The sequence below is a fragment of the Pantherophis guttatus genome, chromosome 3, assembly GCF_059756535.1.
Source record: "Pantherophis guttatus breed Tessera chromosome 3, ASM5975653v1, whole genome shotgun sequence".
NCBI lineage: Eukaryota > Metazoa > Chordata > Lepidosauria > Squamata > Colubridae > Pantherophis > Pantherophis guttatus.
Genome location: NC_142065.1, coordinates 187,191,354 through 187,216,866, shown reverse-complemented (window position 1 = coordinate 187,216,866; position 25,513 = coordinate 187,191,354). Strand labels below are relative to the sequence as shown.

General features: G+C 36.2%; 1 protein-coding gene across 5 annotated transcripts in view; it reads left to right on the top strand.

Moving 5' to 3' along the window:
- The window catches only part of TRIQK (triple QxxK/R motif containing), a 59,889-nt gene that overhangs the window by 10,151 nt on the left and 24,225 nt on the right, over positions 1–25,513 (top strand). For all 5 annotated transcript variants that reach the window (XM_060681902.2, XM_034422432.3, XM_060681904.2 and 2 more), the window contains one exon: positions 8,978–9,057. In XM_060681902.2, the coding sequence (XP_060537885.1) occupies positions 8,997–9,057 (61 nt within the window). In that variant the 5' untranslated portion in view covers positions 8,978–8,996. The remainder of the gene's footprint in view (positions 1–8,977; positions 9,058–25,513) is intronic.

Sequence of the window (25,513 nt, the reverse complement as noted above, 5' to 3'; positions counted from 1 at the left end):
ATAGATTTAAACCAAAATCAATTAGTTTTCCCAGGATCAAATCATACCAAATCTATTATCAAGATAAATGAAGTGAAAGGAATGGGATAACAAGGACTTCTCCAACTGAACTATTTCCCTTTTAAAACCAAAATGAAATGAAAACCTAAAATGAAAGGATTGAGGCTTTTAAAACTGTCTTATTAATGGCTTTTCTCAGAATTAACAAGAAGGTGTATATTTTTATGGTAATTACTTATTTTGCTAGTGGTTTTTTTTTTGTTTTTTTTTTTTGGAATCTGCTTTCAGAATGCTTATTAGCCTGAGAACTGACCCTTATATCAGGGTTAGATTTGCTGGAAATCGATGTAAAACAGTCACACCATCCCAATATGCTGATATTCACTCAATTCTTGTCACTCTTCTTATTCCCCAGTACCCTGACTGCCTTGAATACAAGAATGTGGAAATACAGTAGTGGCATTATGCTCTACATAGAATATCATTCACATATTTAATTAAAGTTGAAAATTCATGGAAGGGATTTCAGAATATGGCAGCAGGAGAAGCCTCCTTCCCTTACAGGCACAATTATATCCTCAGATGTTAGTGTAATTATTGATGTAAGCCTTCCTAAGCATATTTGCAGGCCTAGCAAGTCTTTGGAAGAACACTTACTTTTTTATGTGGCAGATGTTGAAAACTATAATACTACATTGCAAAAGAGAAGAGGACAGCTGAATAACATTTATGAAACATATTTTTAGTGAGCGGAAAGTATTCGTGTTGTTGATGTGCAAGTTCTATGTATAATTACACACATATGCAAGCACACATGTTTATTCAGTTATTTTCATTTCCATTAATACATGTTCTTTATGGCTAATAGTGTGATCCAGATTGGTCATTCTGTGAACAGATGGTACCCCTTCCATTTATGGAAAACACTAGGATTCAACAGAGGCTTTCCACTGGAATCAGGCTAAGTAATATAATTTTCCTTGTCACTCCTGTTGCTCTGGAGAATCCCTAGTCTGGATGAAGTTTTCCACATTGGGACAAAGGAAGATGAAGAAGGAATCTTAAAATTGTTTCCATCAGATCCTGCTCACACTTTCCTTGTTTTGAACTTACTAGTTTATAGTTCTGATTTCTGTAACCATTGCCTCCTTTGTGAATAATTAATTAGTCTGAATGACAACTCGCAGGAATTCCCTAGAATTTTTGGATTTATTTTGGTCTAGAAGTTCATAGCTTCCCAGCTATGAACTTTCTAGCTATGGTTAAGTCTGTCCGTGTATTATGAGATGGAGTTTTCATAGGGTCATTTGATCGTTACTTGTGTTCAAGTATGTGCCCTACCAGTCTTCTGTCTGTCTGCATCACCTTCTGCATCACCATTGTACACAAACCAATTAAAGGTCTCCAAAACAACTTAAATAAACCAAAAGACCCAGTAGTCCAAAAAGAAAAAAAAAATCAGAAGTCATCTACAGCATGTGTAAGCACTGTGACAGTCACTATCTAGGAAGACAATTGTGGTGACAGTATCTTGCACTTCCTTCTGTTACATACCCACAAGAATTTCTTATCGGGTATGTTTTAAATTAATGAAAGCAGAAATTTGGAAGCTGTCCATGAATCACTAAATTTTCCCTTGTATCAGCCTATCACCCTGTTTTCAAAGGTGATGGCTCAGGGAGGGGTGTCTTATCATTAAGGCATTATAATGCTTGCTCTCAGCACCTAATAAACATCAGAACACTATCTCTAAATATGGAGGGCTGATTTACCTAGATTCCTAATAAGCATGAATAGACTTACTGCTGTTCAATTTGTCGCTTTTGTAAGCCATCAAAGTTATTGACTACTGTAATATTTCAGGAAAATGAATTCCATGAACAAATGAGTTCTGTAAATTAATTATATGTTTCGTGCATTTCTGTAAGTTAATAAACACAGCTGATTGCCCAACCTCATCTTGAAAATCTCTAAGGAAAGACATTCCACAGCTCAACAATTATTCTATTGCTGAATTGTATAAAGTCAGGTTTTTTTCCTTCATTTTTCTGAACTAAAATGTGAAACTTCTATAGGAATGGGAATAGTAACTTATCCATTTTCACAGTCTAAGCATGTGTTCTCTTCTTCCTCCTCCCCTTCGCCTCACTTATTTACTTTGCCACCCATTCCCACAGACTCTAGATGGCTAACAATATACTGCAAACATAAAAAATATCCCAGAAAGCCTGCAATTCATATAAATAAATTTTAAAAAATTTAAAAAACCCTCACCAAGAAATATAAATGCTTCCGACCTCATATTCAAATCGTAGAACACACTTCTCCTGTATAACATAGGTCTTCAGTATTTTCCTCAGGCCTCAGAAAGATGTGGATGATCTAATTTTTACAGAGAGGGAGAGCAGCTAATGGAAATGCCTGCTTTTGTTGTTCCCTCATGCGGCAGCCCAGTAAGGACAAGATCTATAGGAAGTTTATTGCATTTTAACTGGTTGAATGGGAACAAATAAATACAGGAAAAGGCAGTTCTCAGATAATTGGGTCTGGACCAGTGGTGAAATTCAAATTTTTTTTACTACCGGTTCTGTGGTTGTGGCTTGGTGGGAGTGGGAGGGAAGGATACTGCAAAATCACCATTCCCATCCCACTCCAGGAGAAGGATACTGCAAAATCCCCATTCCCTCCCCAATCCGGGGGAAGGATATTGCAAAATTTCCATTCCCACCCCACTCTGGGGCCAGCCAGAGGTGGTATTTCGAACCAGAGGTGGTTCTCCGAACTACTCAAAATTTCCGCAACCGGTTCTCTGAACTGCTCAAAATTTCTTATGTGTGTTTTATGTGTTTTATATATGTTTTAATAAAGTTTATAAATTTTTATTAAAAAAAAAATCCGCTACCAGTTTTCCAGAACCTGCTGGATGTCATCCCTGGTCTGGACCATGAGAAGTCTTAAACATAGCCATCACATTGAATTGCATCTGGAAATCAACTGATTACCAACGCAGCTACCAAACCAGCAAAATCATCAGCTTCCATTATTCATTCTTCCTATGATATTTATGAAATTCCTCCTTCCTTTCGTCCACAATAAACTGTGATTATGAATGGTCTTATGGTAGTCTGGATTCCCAAGAGAGGAGCTCCATTTCAGAGGGCCAAGAGATAGCAACGTTTAGATAGTTTGGTTGGAGAAAATGGAATAAGAGAGGTCCTCAGCAATTACCCAGAGTGTATCTTTAATAATGCAAGTATAGATTTCTGTCTATAGATGAGGAACAATTAAGGAAACTGCTTGGAAATAACTATACATTTCTTTCTTGGTTTTTGGTGCCTGACAGGACTAGAACCTAATTCTCTCTATTGTCATTCCAACATCTTAACCTCCACACTATAATGGCTCTCAAAATGTAGAAAATTGAATGCTTACAGTAATTAAACACAGTATATAACATTTGTTGCTGGATCGCTACTTAAAATCTTAATTCATTTTATTAGCTACAGATTCTTAATTTTGTTTCTTTCTAATGAAGAACTACCTTTTAAAATTTCATTATCTTCATGATCAAAAACACTTATTAATATTTTATCATCTTCTGCAATTGAAGGAAAAAACATTAAACAAGATCCACTAATTTCCTGAATTTTTCTATGCCAGTAGATATTGCTATGTATACAGAATGTCCCTTTGGATATTATTATTCTTATTAATCATTTAGTGCATATAGGACCATCAACACAGTTCTGTGTTCTTGAACACAGTTCAAGAATTGTCAAGTCCAGTCCGTAATTAAATCCAAGGCAGATAACGTTGTTTCCAAAGATGCAATGTGACTCGATAGTAGTTAGTTTTGTCCGTCACAGAGTCTGAATGGCCACCTCACCCCCTTATATCCCCTGTGGGGTGGGGACGGTGACTCAGCTTAATCTCTGGCACGCCTCCTTTTCTGTTGCGTGCGCTTGTCTCTCCGACGCTGGCATGGATCCAGCCAAGACTTATCTCCTTCACTGTCCGACTGTGAGGAGATACCTGGCTCCTGGCCAATCTCTTCTCCTACGGGAGACACCTGAGGCATTGCCAGAAAAGAGGGTCCTGGAGACGGAGGCCTGGCCAACTCCTCTCCTTCATGTTCGGAGCCTTCTTCCTCCGATAAGTCGGCCTCGGGGGTTGGAGCCACAACACTTACCTGCATTGAAGCATTCTTTAAAAAGACTCCCTCTCCCCAGGTTTTTGGTTAAGATAGAAGGAGGGGCCCTTTTGATGAACAGAACATAACAGAATAACTGAACTGAAGGAGGATGGGAAAAGATGGTTTTGTTCCCTTGGATGGTAATTTTATAGTGTTTTGTTTTTTCTTTATGGAATTGTTGCTTTTCTAACTTTGTGACTTTGCTCAGGACTGTCTAGAATTGTATGGCTTAGAAATTTAATAAATAGTAAACAAATGAATAAAATAAAAAGCTCAAATAAATAAGGTGTTCCACTGGAATGGGGCTTTTGTGGAAAGAGAAAGCCTATGTAGGATTAGAACTATACATTTAAAGACATACTGGAGCAATAGAATCTCAACAGCTCAGGTCTTACTGTCCCAAAGGTGCTTTTCAAAAGGCAGCTGGACTTTCTTTGTTTTTCTCATCCAAGAAGCTTCTTCGGTTCATTCCACTGTGGAACTCAAATTGTAAACTTCTGCATTAAGGGAATGTATGACTGGCCAGAGCTCAGAATTACCGTATTTTTAGAACTATAAGACATACCTTTCTTCCCCTTAAAAGGGGGTGAAAATTTAGGTGTTTCTTATACACTGAATGTAGTTCCGCCCACCCACTGGTCCCCACCCTTTGGCCTCTGCCTCGCAGCAGTTACCTCCTTGCAGCAAACAGCAAGAAAAAACAGCTCCTTTCAGCTTCAGCACAGTCTAATTAGCACAAGTTGATTGGATCGGCCTCCCGACTCTCAACTGTTCTGCTCTCAGCTGGCAGGGCTCTGCTGCTTGCTGCAAGGAGGTAAATTGCTGGAGCAGATTTTTTTTTCCTTGTGCTAATCAAGCTATGCTGAAAATGAAAATGAAAGTAAAGCAGGCTGTTTGCTGCAACGAGGGAAAATTGCTCAAAGGCACAGGGAGATTTCTTTTTCTTCTTTTCCTCACCAAAAAAGGTAGGTGCGTCTTATAGTCTGGAGCGTCTTATACTCCGAAAAATACGGTAAATACTTGGGAGTCCTTCTCACTATGGGACTTATCTCTAAAAACCTCAATCCAGGAGGAATATGCTTTCAAAAAGAAAAGTACTGACCAATTTGATTTATGTATTTTGCATTGTTTTTAAGTAGGGTGGTCATCCAATTAAGGAAATTATTTTTATTGCTGATCTGTGCCTTAAGCAGTTCATCAGTTTATCCATTGATTGCACTAATAAATTGGAATATTAGCTAAATCCTTAATATAGACTTTTTGAGCTAGTGTAAGAAGTGTGAGATAAACAACTTAATAAAAGTGCCATTGGGGTATATTTAAAAATGTTTCATTTAAGGATGGGATATAATTACTGTTGAGAGTTGATTGAAGAAGAAAAGTACATGTGCATACATAATGGCTGGCTAATACTGGATGAAAATTGGATGGATTTCTAAGCCTTGAAACAGGATCTAACACGTTTTACTTGTAGCACAGAAGTAATACAGCATTACTTATACTACAAAAGTAAAAGAAATGTGAACCAATATAGAGAAAAAATAAAGAAGAAGAAAATAGCTACAAAAAGTGTGCAGAGATTCAAAAAGAAAAAAAAGAAAGATCAAGAAATAATTTCTGATCTTCTTTATAGCAGTTAAACTTATTCCTTCTGCTCCCTTTTTAAAATTTCATCACAATTTCCTTCTTCCCATGTTCAATCACTTTTAATTTGCAAATCCACAAATTACTAGTTCATTTCCCGCCCACCCCCCAGTTTTCAATAAAAAGTTCATAAGATATTTCCAGTCTTTAATAAAAATACGTATTGTCTTATCTCTGATTAAACAGGTCAATCTTGCCACTTGGTACCTTATGTAAGATTTTCTATAAATACAGAGTTCATGTGGTTATTACTCAGGTAAAACTTACAGTAAATGTTGGTTAAAAAATGTATAGGAAATTAAGAACAATGCAGATTTAACAAAACAAATGGTTTACACATAAACAAGGCATTGCCAATTTCTACCAAATTCCGTCAGTACACAATGCCGGAACATATTTTTTTCTAAATTCAGAAATAAAATTCCTTATTCCATAGTGCTTTGATAAAGTTTCTTTCAAATGTAGATTTACAGAAAGAGCCAAATGAACTTCTACTGCATTTCTACACACAGAGACCGGGTAGTGCTTGCCCAATTCAAAAATCAAACTTATTTCCAAATACGTCATTGATGAATACTTGGAATCTAGGACTGTTTCTAATAGAGTTGGTTCAGCAGAAAATGGGGCTGTGATGTGGAAGAACAAATCTTACATTCAGTTTTGCTACTGCTGAATATTTAAAGTTGATGGTAAAGTTCTTAGTGTTTTATAGCTTTAGCTTCACATAATACTTTGGATACTTTACTGTTATTTAATAACTCTGGTTCTTAAGAGACAGAATTGATGCATTTATATGTTATAAATTATAAATATAAATTCAACGTGAACGCTTCTTTTGGGGAAATTAGCTTTTATCCATTTTACCTTTTTTTTTTCAAAGTCACTTTTTCAAATATTTGAATCAGACTTTGAATGTAACCTCAAAAGTTACAAAGTTATGTTCTGTTTCAAAAGTTACCCCCCCCCTCTTTCTTTCCTTCTCCCTCCCTCCCTTTTGTTTATTGTGTTGAGAAATGAGTGGGTAGAAATGTTAAGATGGAGACAGTGTGCCGTAGCTGAATTGTTTCACTATGAAAAAGGATGCTGGCTCTTCTACTTTGCTCCTTATAAATTAGAAAGCCAGGGTGGGGAAAGGGAGGTGGTACTTCTCTTTTGGCATTTTGATGCAATATTTTAATCCCAAACCAAACCCTTATTTCCACTATACATTGCCAGAGTAAAGAAAACCATTTACTTCTGCTATATTTGCCATCATTAGGACTTTCTCATGTTCATACAGTAGAATAAGGGTTGAACTCATTTCTTCTTAAAAAAAAAGGGAAGGAAAAAAGAAGGAAGCTGGGTTAATTGTATAAAGAGGAGATGGTTTCCTTTGTAAAATATTTCATGAGCTGGTATGATGATTACAACAAAATTGTTCCTCAACAGGATGAATAAATAATCAACATTCTTTTCCTTATGAATCCATATTTTAGTTAACAGGCTTACAGCAACTTGCAGGATTTTTTTTTTTTTTAATCAGGGAAAGGTGATGAGCTTTGGTCCCCTGGGAATTCAATTGTGAAAACAATCTTGGTTTTGTACATGCTAATATAGATCTGTTATTCCCTTTCCACATCTATTGCAAGACATTTTAAATTGTGGCTGATCTTTTATGCAAATAGCTGTCTTATTAGACATTGTGGCTGCATGTGCTAATGTCTCAGTGGGTTTCTTGGGAGTTTGCTATCTAACTATCAAAGCAGTTGAAATGAATGATGATTACTGAGCAGCTCTGAAGAACAAAGAAAAGTCACAGCAGTTTTAGAGGTATTGGCTGCTACAAAATCAGTGACAGTTTGAAGCACATACACCTCTAAGTGCTTCATCTTACTAGCCCAAACTTCTTCTACTTTAATAATAACATTGACATTATGTTCCATTAAGTATTTTACTGGAAGTTAAAACAATTTTTTTTCATTGCTGATGTTTTGTGGCAAATATTAAATTGCAGTAAGCATTTTTTTTTAAAAAAAGTTAGCTCTTTCTGATGAATGAAATAAACTATAACTTGGGTATAATACCTATTCATCTAATTGTCTGTTTTTATTTCTTTTTGTTCCTCATATCTGAAATTGAAGGTAGGATAAAGAGGGATGAAATAAAAAAAATGCATTTATGTTGTTTATCTGTAGTTCCATTGTGTGCGTGCGTATGGATGGATGGATGGATGGATGGATGGATGGATGGATGGATAGATAGATTGATTTTGTACTTACATTATCTGTAGTTCGTGTGTGTTTGTGTGTGTGTGTGTGTAGACAGATGGACAGAGAAACAGAATCAGTAGGGGCAATTATAAATGTTCCATACAGGATTTATGAATAGTTTATGAATGATGCTCACAATTCAAAGAAAAGGGGATAAATCTATTAATATCTCTAGTGTATCTTTGAAGAGTTAAAAGATAATTAGAGCTTTCACAGAAGCTATAGTGTAGTTATTTTGAAGGACTGATTCTTTAGAATAATGTTGAAATGCCTTGTTGATGCAGGCATTCATCTGATATTCCATGGTTTAGAGGTTGTGAATGGCTGTAAATATTACAGATCAAGTTGATTTCTCCTTGATTTGCTAGTACTCCCCCACCCACCCGCTGTGTTGTTTAAAACTTCACAAGAGTTCTGCCTCCCACCATTGACAAGAGAAGGAGGATTAAAATAAGTCATGGACTTTTATAAATATGCTTTTCTTCTTAAGGAGGGTGAAATTTGCTGGCAGGTGACTGGTAAAACCTTAAAGAAGCTAGCACTTGTTGCTTGGGTCATTGAGAAAAAGAGGACAGAGCTGGACCTTTCAGGAATGTTAGGAAGAAACAATTGGAAAATACAAATACAATCAGGATAAATTTCATTTTGTCAAGCTATGTAACATATGTGACTTGAAAGAGATAGATTTAGTTTCAGCACCAGTCTATGCTGTGCCTTGAGGTTTTTCAACTCTATTTTAGATTTTATGATTTTCTCCATAACCAAATTCTGTCCTGTTTATATTTTTCCTGTATGTATATAATTTATTGATTGATTAGTTACGTTGATGCATGAGACCTGCATTAAAAATGGCTGTGAAGTTTCTTAAGCATTTTTTAATCTTTTACTATAGAGTTCATAAACACGGAAAAATGGGTAGAAAGGATGCCTCTTCTGCAAAAATACCTATGGATCAGTACAGAAAACAAATAGGTAAAACTTTCTTGGATTTTATCTTTATCCCATCTCATCTTACATAAAGTTTTGCATTAATACAGTTTCCTAATGAAAACACAGTGAATATTAATATAAATTTGCTTTCTTTTTAAACAAAAATCATGGAAAAACAGAATTGCTATTATGTTTCTACAGTGTTGCTTATACCAGAAGTCTTTGGATTGGGGTGGGTTACAAAAATGGTAAATAAATAAGAATAACTGAATGAATATAGACCGTATATATACATATACATATACGCACGCGTGCATACACACACCAGTGGTGGGTTTCAATTTTTTTTACTACCGGTTCTGTGGGTGTGGCTTGGTGGGCATGGCAGGGGAAGGATACTGTAAAATCTCCATTCCCTCCCCAATCCAGGGAAGGTTACTGCAAAATCCCCATTGCCTCCCAATCAGATGGGACTTTGGAGGCAGAGAATAGATGGGGACGGGGCCAGTCAGAATTTTTACTACCAGTTCTCCAAACTACTCAAAATTTCTGCTACCGGTTCTCCAGAATTGGTCAGAACCTGCTGAAACCCACCTCTGACACACACACACACACACACACACAAACACACACACACACACACACACATATGAGAATTAAATGTTTAATAATAATTGTAATAGTAAGCCATATCAAAAAGCATTATTAGGGAATCCAGGTATTATATGTTCAGGATAATTTTATGTTCAGTTGGGATAAAGTACGACTAACATATAACATATTAATTAAACTAATCCCTGATAAGGGCAGTTAGGAAGCTGTTGAGGATAGCAACAAAATGACAAGTGATTATTTCATTGTGCAGCCAGTCTTCCAAATTCTAATATGAATTCAAAAATTCATATTAGAATTTTAGCCTCCCACCGACCGGTCCGCTCGCACAGAGAGGGCCTCCTCAGGGTGCCGTCGGCCAGACAGTGCCGGCTGGCGACCCCCAGGGGGAGAGCCTTCTCTGTGACAGCACCTGCCCTCTGGAATGACCTACCCCCTGAAATACGCACGATATCAGACCTCCGGATTTTTCGTCGGGCCCTGAAAACACACTTATTCTATCTAGCCGGGCTGGCTTGATCCCATCCTCTCAGTTTTAATTGAATTCAGTTTTAATTGAGTTGTTTTAAATTTTGGGCTGAAATTATTTAATTGTTTTTTAAACTGTTTTTAAATTTTATATGCTATGTTTTATCTCGGCTGTACACCGCCCTGAGTCCCGCAGGAGAAGGGTGGTATAAAAATAAAATAAAATAAATAAAAAGAAATAAAAAGAAAAGAAAAAATAAGGAAAAACAAAAGTAGCAAACATTTAAAATGAATTTTTACTAATCAAAGAGTCGAAGTCAGAGAATATTTTATGATGCTCTTTCCTGTCTCCTCTATATGGGCTGTAAACCCATTTTTAAAAATTTACTAGCAAAAGAATAAAATGCTGCATGAAAAGAAGATTACAGCATTTATTTTTTTTGTTCTAACAGTATATGTTCAGGAGCTTCAGCAACACAGGATTGAATCTACACTGGCTGCTGTGTGGTTTTTCTTTGGTTTGCGGTGAATAATAGAAAGTGCTCCACAGTTTGTTTGTAGATACCTTTTCAACTGAAAAGCACAATTAAGATCTAGGAAACATGTTTCAAGGCACTGTGGAGTTTTCTGTTGTCCATTTTTAATGACAGATTTCCTTGGAAACTCTGTAGACATCAATGTGAATGTTCAAAAAGTCATAGTTTGTCACAGCAACAGAGTGGTCAATGCCTAGAATGCACTACCTGACTCTGTGGTCTCATCCCAAAACCCCCAACATTTTAATTTAAGACTCACCCCATTCCTAAGAGGTCTGTAAGGCCATGCATAAAAGCACCAGCGTGCCTACCATCCCTGTCCTAATGTTTCCTCTATTCATATCTATTTTATGTATTCAATTCATGCTTATATTTATATTTATTACCTAATACATTTTTGACAAATAAATAAATAAAATGAATAGTGACTTCTGTACCAAGGTATTTATACTTCCCCAAAACTGATTTTTCCTATTTGCATATTTGTGCAATGAATAGCCAACCCCACCCTGAATTTACTACATGTTGCTTATTATCATATCTGCATTACAAAAGGTGCAACAAACCTCAGTGAACCTGACAACATTTTTGCTGCCTTTAAATGAGATGTTAAGTTTTCGAACTTGAAAATAGATTTGAACTCCTTAAACATTTTTCTTCTGATATGAAAATACTCAGTCATATCAAGTTCAGATGTTCCCTTTACCACACTTTACACATCATTCCATGTCTAATTTGGGGAAAGGATTTCAGCAGTCCACTCAAGAGTTTGCACCTCTAATTTGATGAAAGTAAAATGTCTTTTTCTTGTTTTCTCTGCAGTTCTAATTATCCTCTGAAATCTGTGTCTGTCTTGTTGGGTTGCAGAACCAAACCAGACAGTTATAGAAGTGCAGATGACAGACTCAATAATTCCTCTGTAGAACTGTATCAAGAGTATAAAGTGAAACTTGCACTGATGATGAAAAATAAGTGATTCATTCCTATCTTAGACTAGAATATTTTGTTTACACTCACTGCTTACTCTGGAGAAACAGATTGTCTTATTCCCTGATGTCTTGAATGTTGGAAGAGCATGGTCCAAGGACATGAAGTACCTAATGGCAATACTAGATGCTAAGTGTCTAGGATGCTACTCTTTCAAGGCAACTGGGACAGTTGGAGAAATGCCCACTAGCCAATTAGAATATACAGTAAAGATGGTTCTGGGTGACTGGTAACTGAATTGTAATTTTGCAAAGCATCAAAAGCTGTCAAAGTTCGCCTCCAAGGCATATCTTGGTATATTTTACTGATGAAATTACCAGCAAAAATCTTGGATAAATATTTCCAACTCACTATTGACTATTAAACTCAGTGTCATGACTTTGAGGAGAGATGCTGTATATATTTGTTTATGTATCATCACTCTTACATCTTAACTCAGCAGCAGACACAAACTGAATGTAGATAATTACCTCTGTGAGCAGCTGTGGAAAAGACAACTCTGAGAACTACTACAACTCAGAAAGCTCAAACTGCCCAAGGAGCTGCTGGTATAATTCTACAGAGGAATTATTGAGTCTGTCATCTGCACCTCTATAACTGTCTGGTTGGGTTCTACAATGCAACAAGACAGACAGACTTCAGAGGATAATTAGAACTGCAGAAAAAACAATTACTACCAATCTGCCTTCCATTGAGGACCTGTATACTGCACGAGTCAAAAAGAGGGCTGTGAAAATATTTACAGATCCCTCACATCCTGGACATAAACTGTTTCAACTCCTACCCTCAAAACGATGGTATAGAGCACTGCACACCAGAACAACTAGACACAAGAACAATTTTTCCCCCGAACGCCATCACTCTGCTAAACAAATAATTCCCTCAACAATGTCAAACTATTTACTAAGTCTGCACTACTATTAATCTTCTCATTGTTCCCACCACCCATCTCCTTCCACTCATGACTGTATGACTATAACTTTGTTGCTTGTATCCTTATGATTTATATTGATATTGTTTCCTGATTGCTTACTTGTACCCTATGACTATCATTAAGTGTTGTACCTTATGATTCTTGATGAACGTATCTTTTCTTTTATGTACACTGAGAGCATATGCACCAAGACAATTTCCTTGTGTATCCAATCACACTTGGCCAATAAAAAATTCTATTCTATATATCCTATTCAACTGTGCAAATCCTTTGAAAGAAAGGATTTGCACTATACAAGCAGATGTGCATTAAAAATACCTCCTTTCTTAAGATCATTAAAGCAGCTGTATCTTTTTCCACGCTTGCACAGTTGCTTCATAATCTGTTACTGTTTGTCGGTGCATTCAGTTAATGAGGCAGTTCTACCAATTTGCATATGGCTGCTTCAATGTTTCAAAGAGATGTGCTTGTATGAGCTTCTGCACGATCACTTTGAAAGGATTTGCATAGCCCTAATACTTGCTAAAAACAGGGATTAAATATCAAACCCATATCATAAATATGGACTGTTTCCTAAAAAAGAGAAAAAAATTGTCATATAATATTGATAAGAGAATAAAAATATATCAACCTGAAAAAGGTGTCCATGATAGCATGCTAATGCTGTGAGTGTCTGATAAAAATGTCTAGAAAACTCCCCTTGTAATCGAGTTTTACAATAGATAAGTTTGGAACACTACTTAATAACTTTTAATAATTGAACTATTTGATGAACTTTAATTACGGCAGAAAGTTGTAATTAATCACTGAATGAATTAATCATTATCAAAAGTGTTCAATTGATGTCCAATTTTGCCATTAACCAATATTATGATTTAATTACTTGGGGAAACGGATGCTTTTGTTATAGTATACCGTGCAAAACACATGCAGTAAACATTAATGGAATAATCGACACAAATTCTTAAACATATAAGTATATCTTCATAATAAGAAGTTATCTTCATAAAATGTAGATTAAAAATGCTGCATATAAAATACATACTGTATGCTGTAATGCAACAAATATATATTTTAAAAATAACTTTTATTACCATTCAAACTGAATTTAAGTGTCCAATGTTCCTTTGTTCTTTGCCTTGCAAAGATAAGTGAAATAAAAATTCTTTCGCACATCTATATAATGGCTAGTTGTACAAACTGACTGTTCACTGTCAAAAGATAAATCCAGTAATTCACATTTTAAGAAACCACTTCTATTTTTCACATCCTTGTATTAATTTCGTACATAGAGTTAGAGTTAGAAGACTGCATTGTAAGAATGTTGGGATGTATACTATTTTTTACCAAACTCAGGAAGAACTAGTCAAGATCCCTAGTGGATCTATGATTGCATCATACATTGAACTTTTTTGTTCCACTGCCCTAGAATTGTATTTTCTAAAGTCTCCCACTGTTATCCATAGTTTTTCCTTAGCTGTAAGTAGTACTGGAGAAGGAGATAAAAATTTCCAGTAAATGCCCAAATGCCATGTTTAGCCCTTCATGTCTGGACTGTGATATATATACCCTTAGGCATGACTAATTCTAGGGAAGTTTTCTGCAGATAAAAAAATGAAGGTGCCTTTGAATGCCAATTAGAAGGAAGCATGGATTCCAAATATATAACAGCAAAAATGGAATTTTGCAAAATTCTCAGCAAGTTCCTTGCTACGGTAGATTACCCACTGGAACATTAGTTCTGGTCACAAGATGAATGGATCAGAATTTTTGGTTATCAAATCCTAGCTTGGCGTTCCCTCTTTTCATATGACATAGGACTAATAACCTGCTCTTACGTAGCATTTGACAAATGTATGCTGTAAAGAGAGGGGTGCGGTGGCTCAGTGGCTAAGATGCTGAGCTTGTTGATCAGAAGGTTGGCAGTTCAGCGGTTTGAATCTCTAGTGCTGCGTAATGGAGTGAGCTCCCGTTACTTGTCCCAGCTTCTGCCAACCTAGCAGTTCTAAAGCACGTAAAAAATGCAAGTAGAAAAATAGGGACCACTTTTGGTGGGAAGGTAACAGCATTCCATGCGCCTTTGGCATTTAGTCATGCTGGCCACATGACCCACGGAGACGTCTTCGGACAGTGCTGGCTCTTTGGCTTTGAAACGGAGATGAGCACCGCCCCCTAGAGTCAGGAACGACTAGCACATATGTACAAGGGGAACCTTTATATTTACCTTCGTTCTTCATCTACCTTTTTCTGTTGCCAGTAGTCAAAAGTCAGGAAAAGAAAACAAGATATGCTTGCAGGAAACAGTCACTGCAGATGAATTGAAACAAGAGCCACAGTATTGTGATACACGTATTTTAACAAGAATGGATGCTGTATTCATCATGACCAATGGTGTAGTTCAAAAGAATTCACAACAGAATGATTAATACTTTTATTTTGTTGAATTAAATAAGAAATACATGACTGCATACTTATGATTAAATTTTGCCAAGCATCCTTTGAACTGCTACATCTATCAAAATGATACAGCAGAAATGGGCTTGTTTCCAAGCAGCACTTTGTAACAATACTGTATTTTTAACCTGTCAACTACCTCAGTGTCGCTGCTGTATCTTCAGTACAGTTATGAACAATAATATATAGTTTGAATTATAAAAGAAAAACATATCCCCTTGTTCATTTGTCAATACAATGATTGATGAAACTGCTCTAATGTCACAGAATAAAGATAAATATTCCCATCAATAAGACTGTTCGTCATGAAAAAATAATCCAAAATCTATTACTAAAACAATTATTATATTGTCTCAAAATGGATTCTATAGTACCTTGTTGTAGAAAAAAGGGCTATCCAATGGAATACATTATTTGATGAGATACTAAAAGATGTTCTTATTGAGCCAGATCCTTGATGCACCTAATGCATTATTTTCAACATTGACAGAAATCTCCAGGCTTCCAGTAGAGTGTTTCTAATTCTTTTTGGTAATATCAGAAAATGAACTTAGAATCTTCTCATACAAAATATACACTTTACTGTTTGATGCAGGTTGCATTACTATTAATCTTCTCATCGTTCCTATCACCCATCTCTTCCCACTTACGACTGTATGACTGTAACCTTGTTGCTGGTATCCTTACGATTTATATTGATTGTTTCCTAATATGATTTGATTGCTTATTTGTTCCCTGTGACTATCATTGTGTTGTGCCTTATGATTCTTGACTAATGTATCTTGTCTTTTATGTACACTGAGAGCGTATGCACCAAGACAAATTCCTTGTGTGTCCAATCACACTTGGCCAATAAAGAATTCTATTCTATTCTGTTCTAGGCGGAGTTCCTAGATTAGAGATATTAACCACTGTGTCAGGTTTCGATGTCGTCTCAAATAAAATAAATTGCATTTACAAACAAATAGTCTTTGAAGAAATCTTTCATTTTATTAAGCACGACAACCTGACCCGATTCTGGCATAGCCAACAATGACTTCCTGACCCCAAACCTTCCCTTTCCGTTCCCCAATTCTCTGCGTCTCATTGGCCCTCTTCCAAATCACTCTCCCCATATCTACTACTTCAGCTCCCAGGAATGTCGCCCCTCCCATCTCATCTCCTAGGGGATATTATCTTCAGGGAAAATAAGTAGGTGAGAAGTCAAGCGTCCTCTTGCCAGCTGCCCCCTCTTCTTCTTATGTCAGCACTAGAGTAAATGCAGGTTGAAGTGCTGACACACTGTTTTCTGCATGAGGGTATGAAAGAGGAGTGGTGGAAAGCAAGGAACCGAGGATGTAGTGGGGAGAGGACTGTCTGTGTCTAAGAAAAGCTTTACATAAAAGAACAATAGTGGATTTTTGCTAGGAAGTAATAATAAGGATGTGATGAGTTTACCTTCATATTGTGATTAAATGTTTTGTTTCCAATTCACAAATAGCTTTCATATAATAAGAATATCAATAGACTACATGAGAGAAACCTAGAAATAATTCCATTCTCATCTCTGCAAATACAAGAACTCTCTCTTTTTTAAAAATTTTATTTAAAAAGTTTATTTATTATAACACAGTAAAACAATACAAGACATATAACACTTATATACAAGACTCTTTTTACAGCTTTTTAATAGTGGTCCTTCCTTACTATTTACTATTTCCATGAATTTTACTTCATCTTATTCCATATTACTATCTGTCCCCATCATTTCATTTACAATATATTTCTCTTTTTCATTTCAATCACTAAATTGTATTTTCCCAATTTTTCCCAATTTTGTTTTTGACATTTCTTTAACTCCCTTATTTTTCTTCTTCATTTTTCCTTTCCTCCAACCACTCATACCATCAATACCAAATTTTATAGTATTCTGTATTCTCTTTATCTTTGAGTTCTTTTGTCAATTTATCCATCTCTGCGCATTCCAATTTTTTTTTTATCAACTTCTCCTCTGTTGGTGTATTTTCTTTTTTCCAATTTTGGGCATAAGCTATGCGGGCAGCTGTTAATATGTGTAATATTAAATATTTTATTTCCTTTGTATAATTTTCTGTAAAGATCCCTAGCAAAGAACTTTCTATTGCCTTCAGATAAGGAGATTGGCATTCCCACATGTAAATTCCGTTTTTCTTCCTCTATTTTGACATATGATATACAGAAATCCCATTCATTTATTGGAAATTGTTGTGTAATTCTCTCTCCATTTTACTTTATTTTAAAATTTTGTTCTGTGCCATGCCATGATTGGTGTTCAATTTGTTCAATCTGTTCAATCTCAGAAAGTGATCTCTCTTTCTCTCTCTCTATTCCTCCCTCCCTCTCTCTCTAACACACATGCACACACACACGGAAAGAGAGAGGTTACATTAGTTTTCAAGTCTGGAAAGTTTTGCAATTGTGCAAAATAAATATTTTATTGAACAAATAAAAATTATGAGGTTTATTTATTTAACATTGTGCTGTGAGGGAAATATTTTTGCAATATATTATTATATTAATCTTATAGTTACCTTTAATTCTTTTCCATCGGTGGAAATTCTATGTACTAGGGTTGAATGCGAAGTAATGCCTCCCATATTATAAATAATCAACAGATGGCAGTACTGATACGCTAGAAGCTCTGACGTGTTCCTTAGCATCTTTTCTTTCATTTCAGTTGGTGGACAGTTGTTGTAAGAAAACGTTGTGTTGCTGTTGTTTGTGAAATGGAAACCGGCAGTAAAATAATCATTGGTATGGTTTAAGCAACCTGCCATGATTGATTTTTGATTGCCGAAAGAGTTGAAATTCACTGCCAAAGGCAAGTTGTTTATGATATTGATTATGTTGTTATAAGTGTATCACTAGGCCAGAAGAAGATGGTGAATTGGAAAGAGCTTTTTTGGGTGATCAAGAACAAAGTGGATGATCTGTGACAGAAACTGACAAGTTTCATTCGAAAAAGGTTGAACTGATTTAGGTCAATTGGTGGATCTTTCAAAAGAAAATTGCTGTCAAGTTTCACAGAAATGTGTTGGGTACATTACTAATGTTCTACTAATGTTGGAAATTTTGTGCAAGACAAGTTCCTCACATGGCAGAAGGGAAAGCTTCAATAGTTGAAATTTCTCAGCAGTTATCCTGCTATGAGAATGAATGTGAAGAATATCTACACAGCATCATGACAGCTGATTAAATATGCCTTTGTCATTGTAACCCAAAAACATTATCAGTCCACGGAGTATTAACACAATGTTTCACCTGTGGGAGGAGGAAAATTATAACTCCAGTAACAAACCCTTGTTTAAATCATGATAATCAAAAATAAACTCTATTCCCAATTTTAAATATCAGGCTGTGCTCTTTCAGCTGGTTTGTTTGCCTATAGAAGCAAGCAAGAAGGTCCCATTATGAGTCTATAATTCAGGATTTTAGACTCATTATTATTACATATAAATAAAGCTAGACAGCTGATTTTATCCAGGTGCTAGACTTCTGTAGTTTTGGACACGTTTTGTGGTTTGTTTTGTTGGGAATGGGAGTCTCTGTGTTGAAGAAGATAGTTTCCTAGGAATATTTTTGAGAGTTCCACTTGCAAGATTCTGGTTAAGAAGTTCCTGGTTGTAAGTTACATCTTAGGGTTCCAACTGGTTTTGCGTAACTTTCTTTGATTCATCCGTTTTCAGAATCCTGGCAGTTGGTCTGAAATAGCTGTTATAATCTCCCTTCTTAGATGGATTGTTTGGATTTGTTCTACTGGGTCTACTGGTTTTATTAATAAAACCTATTTTGGTTCAATTTAGGGGTTTTTTTGTACTTCTTGGTACCATGCGCCATATGGTGGCATCCATATACTAAAATAAATTGGGCTTCAACACACAAAAAAAACAACCCTATACTTTCATACTGTGAAAGGAATAGAAATCAGATAGAAAAAGGCATAATATAGTGTTCAATCTGGTGGAGTAAACAAATCTTCTCAACAATTTGTTTGGATTAATTAGTATTTCACTGAAAAAGCCTCAAAAGAGATATTATGTGTTAATTTCTACTTGTATTTCCCACTGAACTAAATCAGAGCTTTTGCTGGGGATTTCTGAAACCACAGCAAGCAAATCCATTAATGTTGTTTTCTTTATTTCAAATGAATGTGAACTTCGTTTCATTAAATTTTTCTTTTTTAAACATCCTGGACATCTTCAGTGCACTATTGCCAACTTCCTGTCTATCTGTTGGCAGAGCTAAAATTTAAAAGATACACTTTTTGAATCATTTTAGAAGCAAACATATAGATGATATTTAGATAAAGTGGGATTTTTATTTGCCGTTGTTTTTCCCTAAAAGTTTAAATTAGGTTTGCTCTAATAATAAAAACTAACTTGCTCAGTATTTCAGCAACAAAATTCATGAAACAAAAAAGTTCACAGTTCAGCAACAAAGCTCATCAATAAAGTTTTTCAGCAGCAGAATTTTTATTACGTTCATTAAACAGCAGTGAAATTGAGCACCTTATAACTATTACAATTTTAAGAATGTAATTCATATAAAAGCAAAGACTAGCCTCTATAATGTCAAGATCAGAGAAAACAATTTTCTTCTCTATTATGTGTTGTTCAGACAACATATAGAATACACCATCCAGTTTTGGACTTCTGAGGACGCAATGATCGATTGAAGCTGACTTTGTTTTCAGTGGAACCAATGTAGCAGAACAAGGAGCTCTAGTGAATGGATCAGCACCTCAAAATTCCTCTCGATATGGGTGAAGATCTGGGATCTCCCACAAGTGAGCCATACAGAGGTTTCCACACAGAAGACCATAAAACAGTGGTCTCTGGTGGGATGTTAGAATTCTGAGAGCCAAGAAAATCCAGCTTTGCCTAAACCATGATTTGGAGCCTTCAGACAGACACTGGGTTTGCCCATTTCCTTTCTTAATCACTTCTGGAAATTGCTTGTTAATTGCGTTTTGGATTTTAAAAATCTTCAAAATGACAAGTTTTATCATACTGGATTGCTTTCCTTCAATTCTCAGTTTAAAAAGTTTCATGTAAGTTGAAGCTTAAGCAAAAGGACCACTATAACACTGATTTTGGAAACTCATAAATAGATTAAGGGGCCAGATGAATGGAAATTTTTTTGAAATTAATTATAAGAATCCATCCTGATGGTTGCTTAAAATCCCATTAAAATATATGAATATTTTGAATCTAAATGTAAGAAATCTTCCTGTGGAAAATGTGGATTAGAGAAAACCTGATAAGAGGAGACTTTGAAGGCTGAATACTAGAGGCAATGAGCAAGAACTATAGAGACCCACTAATGCGGAATGGAGAAAACACTTTAACTTCGGAAGAATTCAAGGATATTTGGGAACAATGCATGTAAAATTTCTCTTAAGATTATCTGCTACCATAAAAAAATGGATTTAAAAGAGGAGATTAGAAGAGGATACAATTGAAAGGCAGACTGTTTTGGATGTGGATTTAAAAATGTCAAGTTACAAAAATGAAATGGAGAAAGATGCTACACTGCATTTACAAACTGACTGATCTCTTAATAACTAAAAGAGATATTTGGACAACTTTCTTAGACTTACAAAATACACATCTTAAACTTATGATGGAGTTTCTGAGCAGAGACAAAGAGAAAATGAAAAGAAGTAAACTTTTGAGACATTATTTAAAGAGACTATAGATTTCCTTCTAAACATCTAAACACAAAAGGAAAGAATTTAAAATTGACTTATCTGATCAAGCTTGAAATAGATATGGTATTCTTTCTAATGGCTCTTATTGGGTTTTTCTTGACCAGGACTAAATGAGCAGGTTTTAATAATGTGTTTATAGAAGAGATAGGTAGAAGACAGGTGTTTTTTTTTTTGTTTTTTTTTTTTTTTGTATTTTCAGAGAAAGTAATAAGTTATAGTTTAAAAATAAAGAAAGTAAATTAAAGTTGGCTTATTTGATTACGGTTAAAATGTAAAAGTTATTGTTGGTAACTCAGGACTTTTGCTGATTAGGACTGAATGATAAGGCTTTAAAATTGGTTCAGAGATGAGATATGGGAAGAAGAGAACTTTTGTTGGAATAATATGGGAAGAAGAGAATATTTGTTGGAAGTTGATAAATTCTAAAATTGTACTTACCGTGATGAAGGGGGACGTAATTTCTTTAAATATCTTTCTTGTTTTTCTTTTAGGATTTTTTTTACTGTTTACAATTTCTTTATTTTCCCCTCTTTTTAAAAATATTTTTTCTGTCTGCACATTTTTACTTTATATTTTCCTTAGTTTGCATTAGTTTGCAAACTTTAATAAAAAATATTATATATAAAAAAGAACACTGTATCCACCTGAACTACACATTTGAAAATTCACAACCTGTGTAGATGGAGATAAAAGCATCAGAATGATAAAGGGCCAGAAAGGAAAAACTTAGGATGAATGGTTGGGAGTACTGGATACATTTAACTTGAAGAAAAAGACATCATAATTGTCTTTTTCTTCAAGTATTGAAAAGCCATCATGTGGAAAACAGGGCAGACTTGTTCAACGTTTACAGAGAACTGGCTGAGAAACATATTTACATTGCAAGGAAGTATATTTCAGATGGCTATTAGAATAATTTTGTAATGATCAGAGCTTTTACAGCAGTGAAGGAGATGGCCATCGAAGGTGTAGGCTCTTTGCTGAAATCATTGACGCAAGATGTCAGAGATTATTTAGTAGTGGATTCTTTACATTGGGCCTGATTCTTATAGCCATTATATTCTAATTCTGGGTAAAATTATCATTTTGGGCAGTTCAGAAGTTCTTCTGGATGTTAAAAACCAAGAATGCCTTCATAACAGATATTGTAAAATCTCTTTGAAATGATCAAATGTGTTCCAGCCAATCAAACCAACCCAGTATAAAATTGGAAGCCTGCTGGAAAGGAAATTAATAAACAGTGGAATAATTTGAAATTACAAATGGGCGAGCCAAAATTTTGCCCATGGAAAGAAAACAACTTGTTAGAATTGCTGGAATCAATAGTCAAAGATTGTTCCTTGACTTCATTCCATCACATGTCCTTGCCTGTGCCATCTGTGCTCTATATCAAACGGATAGAATTTGCAGGTAGATATTTCCCAGTGGCCTTCTGACAATTATTTTGTTGAAAAACCCTTCCCTTACCGAAGTCTAAGCCCCAATAGCTAAACAGAAAGACTTTGGAGTGGCATTTAACACCTAGGTAAACAGATGCGGAGTAATATTTAATTTTTATTCTGCATTCTGCACACACTGACATTTTCATGGCTGTCACTTTTCCATGATCTGAGATATGTTAAAATTTGCAAAGGTAGCATTCCATCCATCATTTTCAACACTTGCTTATTCTGTGCTTTTTAAAAAAACATGTCCAGTACAAATCATTCTCACAGTCCAAAGCTGCAGTCCCTTACTTGACTGATATTTTAGTTAATATTTCTCCATACAGTTGGAGCACATGGTTTTGCATTTCTCTGCTCATGCTCCATCTGGTTATAAGTATCTACAGCCTCTATTCTTTTATGTAAACTAATATTGGTGTCATTTATTTTATGGTTGAATTGTTAAGGCCTGTCAAGTGACATTTATTTTGAAGGAAAGTAGTTTAGAATTACAAGTTCCCTGAAGATGATATAGTGCAAAAATTATGAGTGATCCAGAGAGATTGAGATGATACAGTAGTTTGCACTGAGGGGAAAAAATACTGTTAGCACAATTCCAAATAATGCCAATGAAGAGGAAAAATATGGAAGACAGCTGGGGAAGCCAATGTGGTTGCAGAAAAAAACTTTCTGAATACATGATGGCAAGAAATACATGTCTTCAGGCAGAAGCTAGATGGCCATTAGTCTACAATGCTTCCATTTGAATTTTTTTATTCAGTTGTATATTAGCATATTTGCTGAAATGGCCTCATGTAACTCTACAATTTTTCTTTTCTATTATTATTCCTCACAAGTAGATTTAGCAAGAGATAAAATGGATGCAGGAGTAAATCCATTTCATATGAGCTCTGTGAAACATCTTTGGGAAAATATTACCAATATTTCTCCAGTTAAGTGCCACCTGCACTTAATACCTTGTCCTTGTTTCTAAATCCAACTAGAAATGAACTATAATAGTAGCTGATACCAGGGGCAAATTATATGTCATAGGAGCCTTCATTCAGAGAGCTGATTTGAGCTGGCCACAAAGACTACTGATTATAGAATTGAAAAGTGTCAAATCAGAATGGCAGCCATGACTGTGCAAAGCCTGTTGGACTTACTAGTCCATGATGGCGAACCTATGGCATGCGTGCCACAAGTGGCACGTGGAGCCATATCAGTGGACACATAAGTATTGCCCTGGCTCAGCTGGAGCACACATGCGCACACAGGCCAACTGATTTTCGGACCTTCCGGGCCCACCAGAAGTTTGCAAATAGTCCGTTTCCAACCTCCGGAGGGCCTCCAGGCGGGTGGAGAAGGCCGTTTTTGCCCTCCCCAGTCTCCTAGAAAGCGTCTAGAGCCTGGGGAAAATGGGCCTACCAGGCCCACTGTGCCATCATATGTCAAATGCGGGGGGAGCACGGAGGGGTCGCATGTTCATGCGCGGGGGGTGGGGCGCATTGAATTGTGAGTGTGGGCACATGTATGCGACCCCCCCCCTCGCTCCCCTGCTCTTGGCACGTGACAGCAAAAGGGTTAGCCATCACTGTACTAGGTAGACCAGGAAACATGACAAGTTAATTCTACTTTATTATAAAGCTACATTAACAGAACCTTGCAAATCTAAAAGTACAATTCTCATTTGCAGCCTAAGACATTAGGCTCCCATCCAAGAATCTTGGCCTACCCACTATCCAGCTGCAGGTTATGCTGCCTCTTATTTGACTGTTCCCTAGGCATCATCTCTTCACCTCTTCTCCCAATGTCTTTCCCACATACCATTACAAAGTAATCCCAAAGGTGCTTTTTCTGAAGGCAACTGGACTTTCTTGTTTTTTCTTTTTCTTTGAAGACATTTCGCTTCTCTACCAAGAAGCTTCTTCAGCTCTGATAGGATAGTGGGTAATGGAAGAATTTATATTCCTTGCAGACAGCTGGTCATTTGCATCCTTTTAGAGGGTCGTTGAAGCACTTGGAGGATTATTTCTGTCCTCAGGGTCACCTGTAGTCTGCATTTTTCCCCCCTCTGGAAATCCATTCCTACTCCCACACCATTCAAAGGGTGTTCATCCCAAATTGTATAGCTAAAAGTCTGTAGAGATACTCAGTCTCAGCAGACCATGACCTGGATGACTGAGACTCTCTACAGACCATTACAAAGTAATGCATCACATGTAAACAGAAAGATATAAGCCTAATATTTAAAACTGCTTGAATGCGGAAAATGGTGGGAAGCTTTACATAGTATACACAACAATGAGATTCGTGGGCCTTTTGGATCTCTTTTCCCAGTTGCTCTCTTTTAGTATGCAACATAGAAACAGGAGCTAGAGGTAATCCTTGACTTATAACCTCAATTGGAACCAAAACTTCAGTTACTAAGCAGTGCAGTCATTAAAGCCAGTCATCACATAAAGTGGACCTGATTTCACAACCGTTTTTACCACCATCATGAAGTGAATCACACAGTTGTTAGGGTTAGGGTTAAGACAATCATATCTTTAAGCAAATCCCGATTTCTCCATTAAGTTTGCTTGTTGGAAGCCAGCTGGCAAGGGCCTAAGTAGGGACGCTTCAACCATTGTAAATGCAAGCCGGTTGCCAAGCACTCAAATTTCAATCATGTGACCATAGAGGTGATGCAATGAGTGTAATTTTGAGGATGAGTTATAAGTCATGTGTTTCAGTACCATTGTAACTCTGAACTGTTGTTAAATGAATGTTTGTACATCAAGGATTATTTTTAAGCATGGATACAAGTGTGATTGCTTTGCAGAATCTCCACGCTAGCAGCAGAATAGAGGTGGTATTCATCAGGTTCTGACCAGTTCTGGAGAACCGGGAGCGGAAATTTTGAGTAGTTTGTAGAACCGGTAAATACCGCCTTTGACTGGCCCCGCCCCCATCTATTCTCTGCCTCCCGAGTCCCAGCTGATCGGGAGGAAATGGGGATTTTGCAATAACCTTCCCCTGGAGTGAGGTGGGAATGGAGATTTTTTTATTTGATTTGATTTATATGCCGTCCTTCTCCAAAGACTCAGGGCGGCTTACAGTGCATTAAGCAATAGCCTTCATACTTTTATATATTTTATACAAAGTCAGCTTATTGCCCCCACAATCTGGTTACTCATTTTACCTACCTTAGAAAGGATGGAAGGCTGAGTCAACCTTGAGCGTGTGAGATTTGAACTTGCAGTAATTGCAGACAGCTGATGTTAATAACAGTGCTTTAGTCTGCTGTGCTACAGTATTCTTCCCTTGCCACGCCCACCAAGCCACGCCCACAGAACCGGTAGTAAAAAAAAGT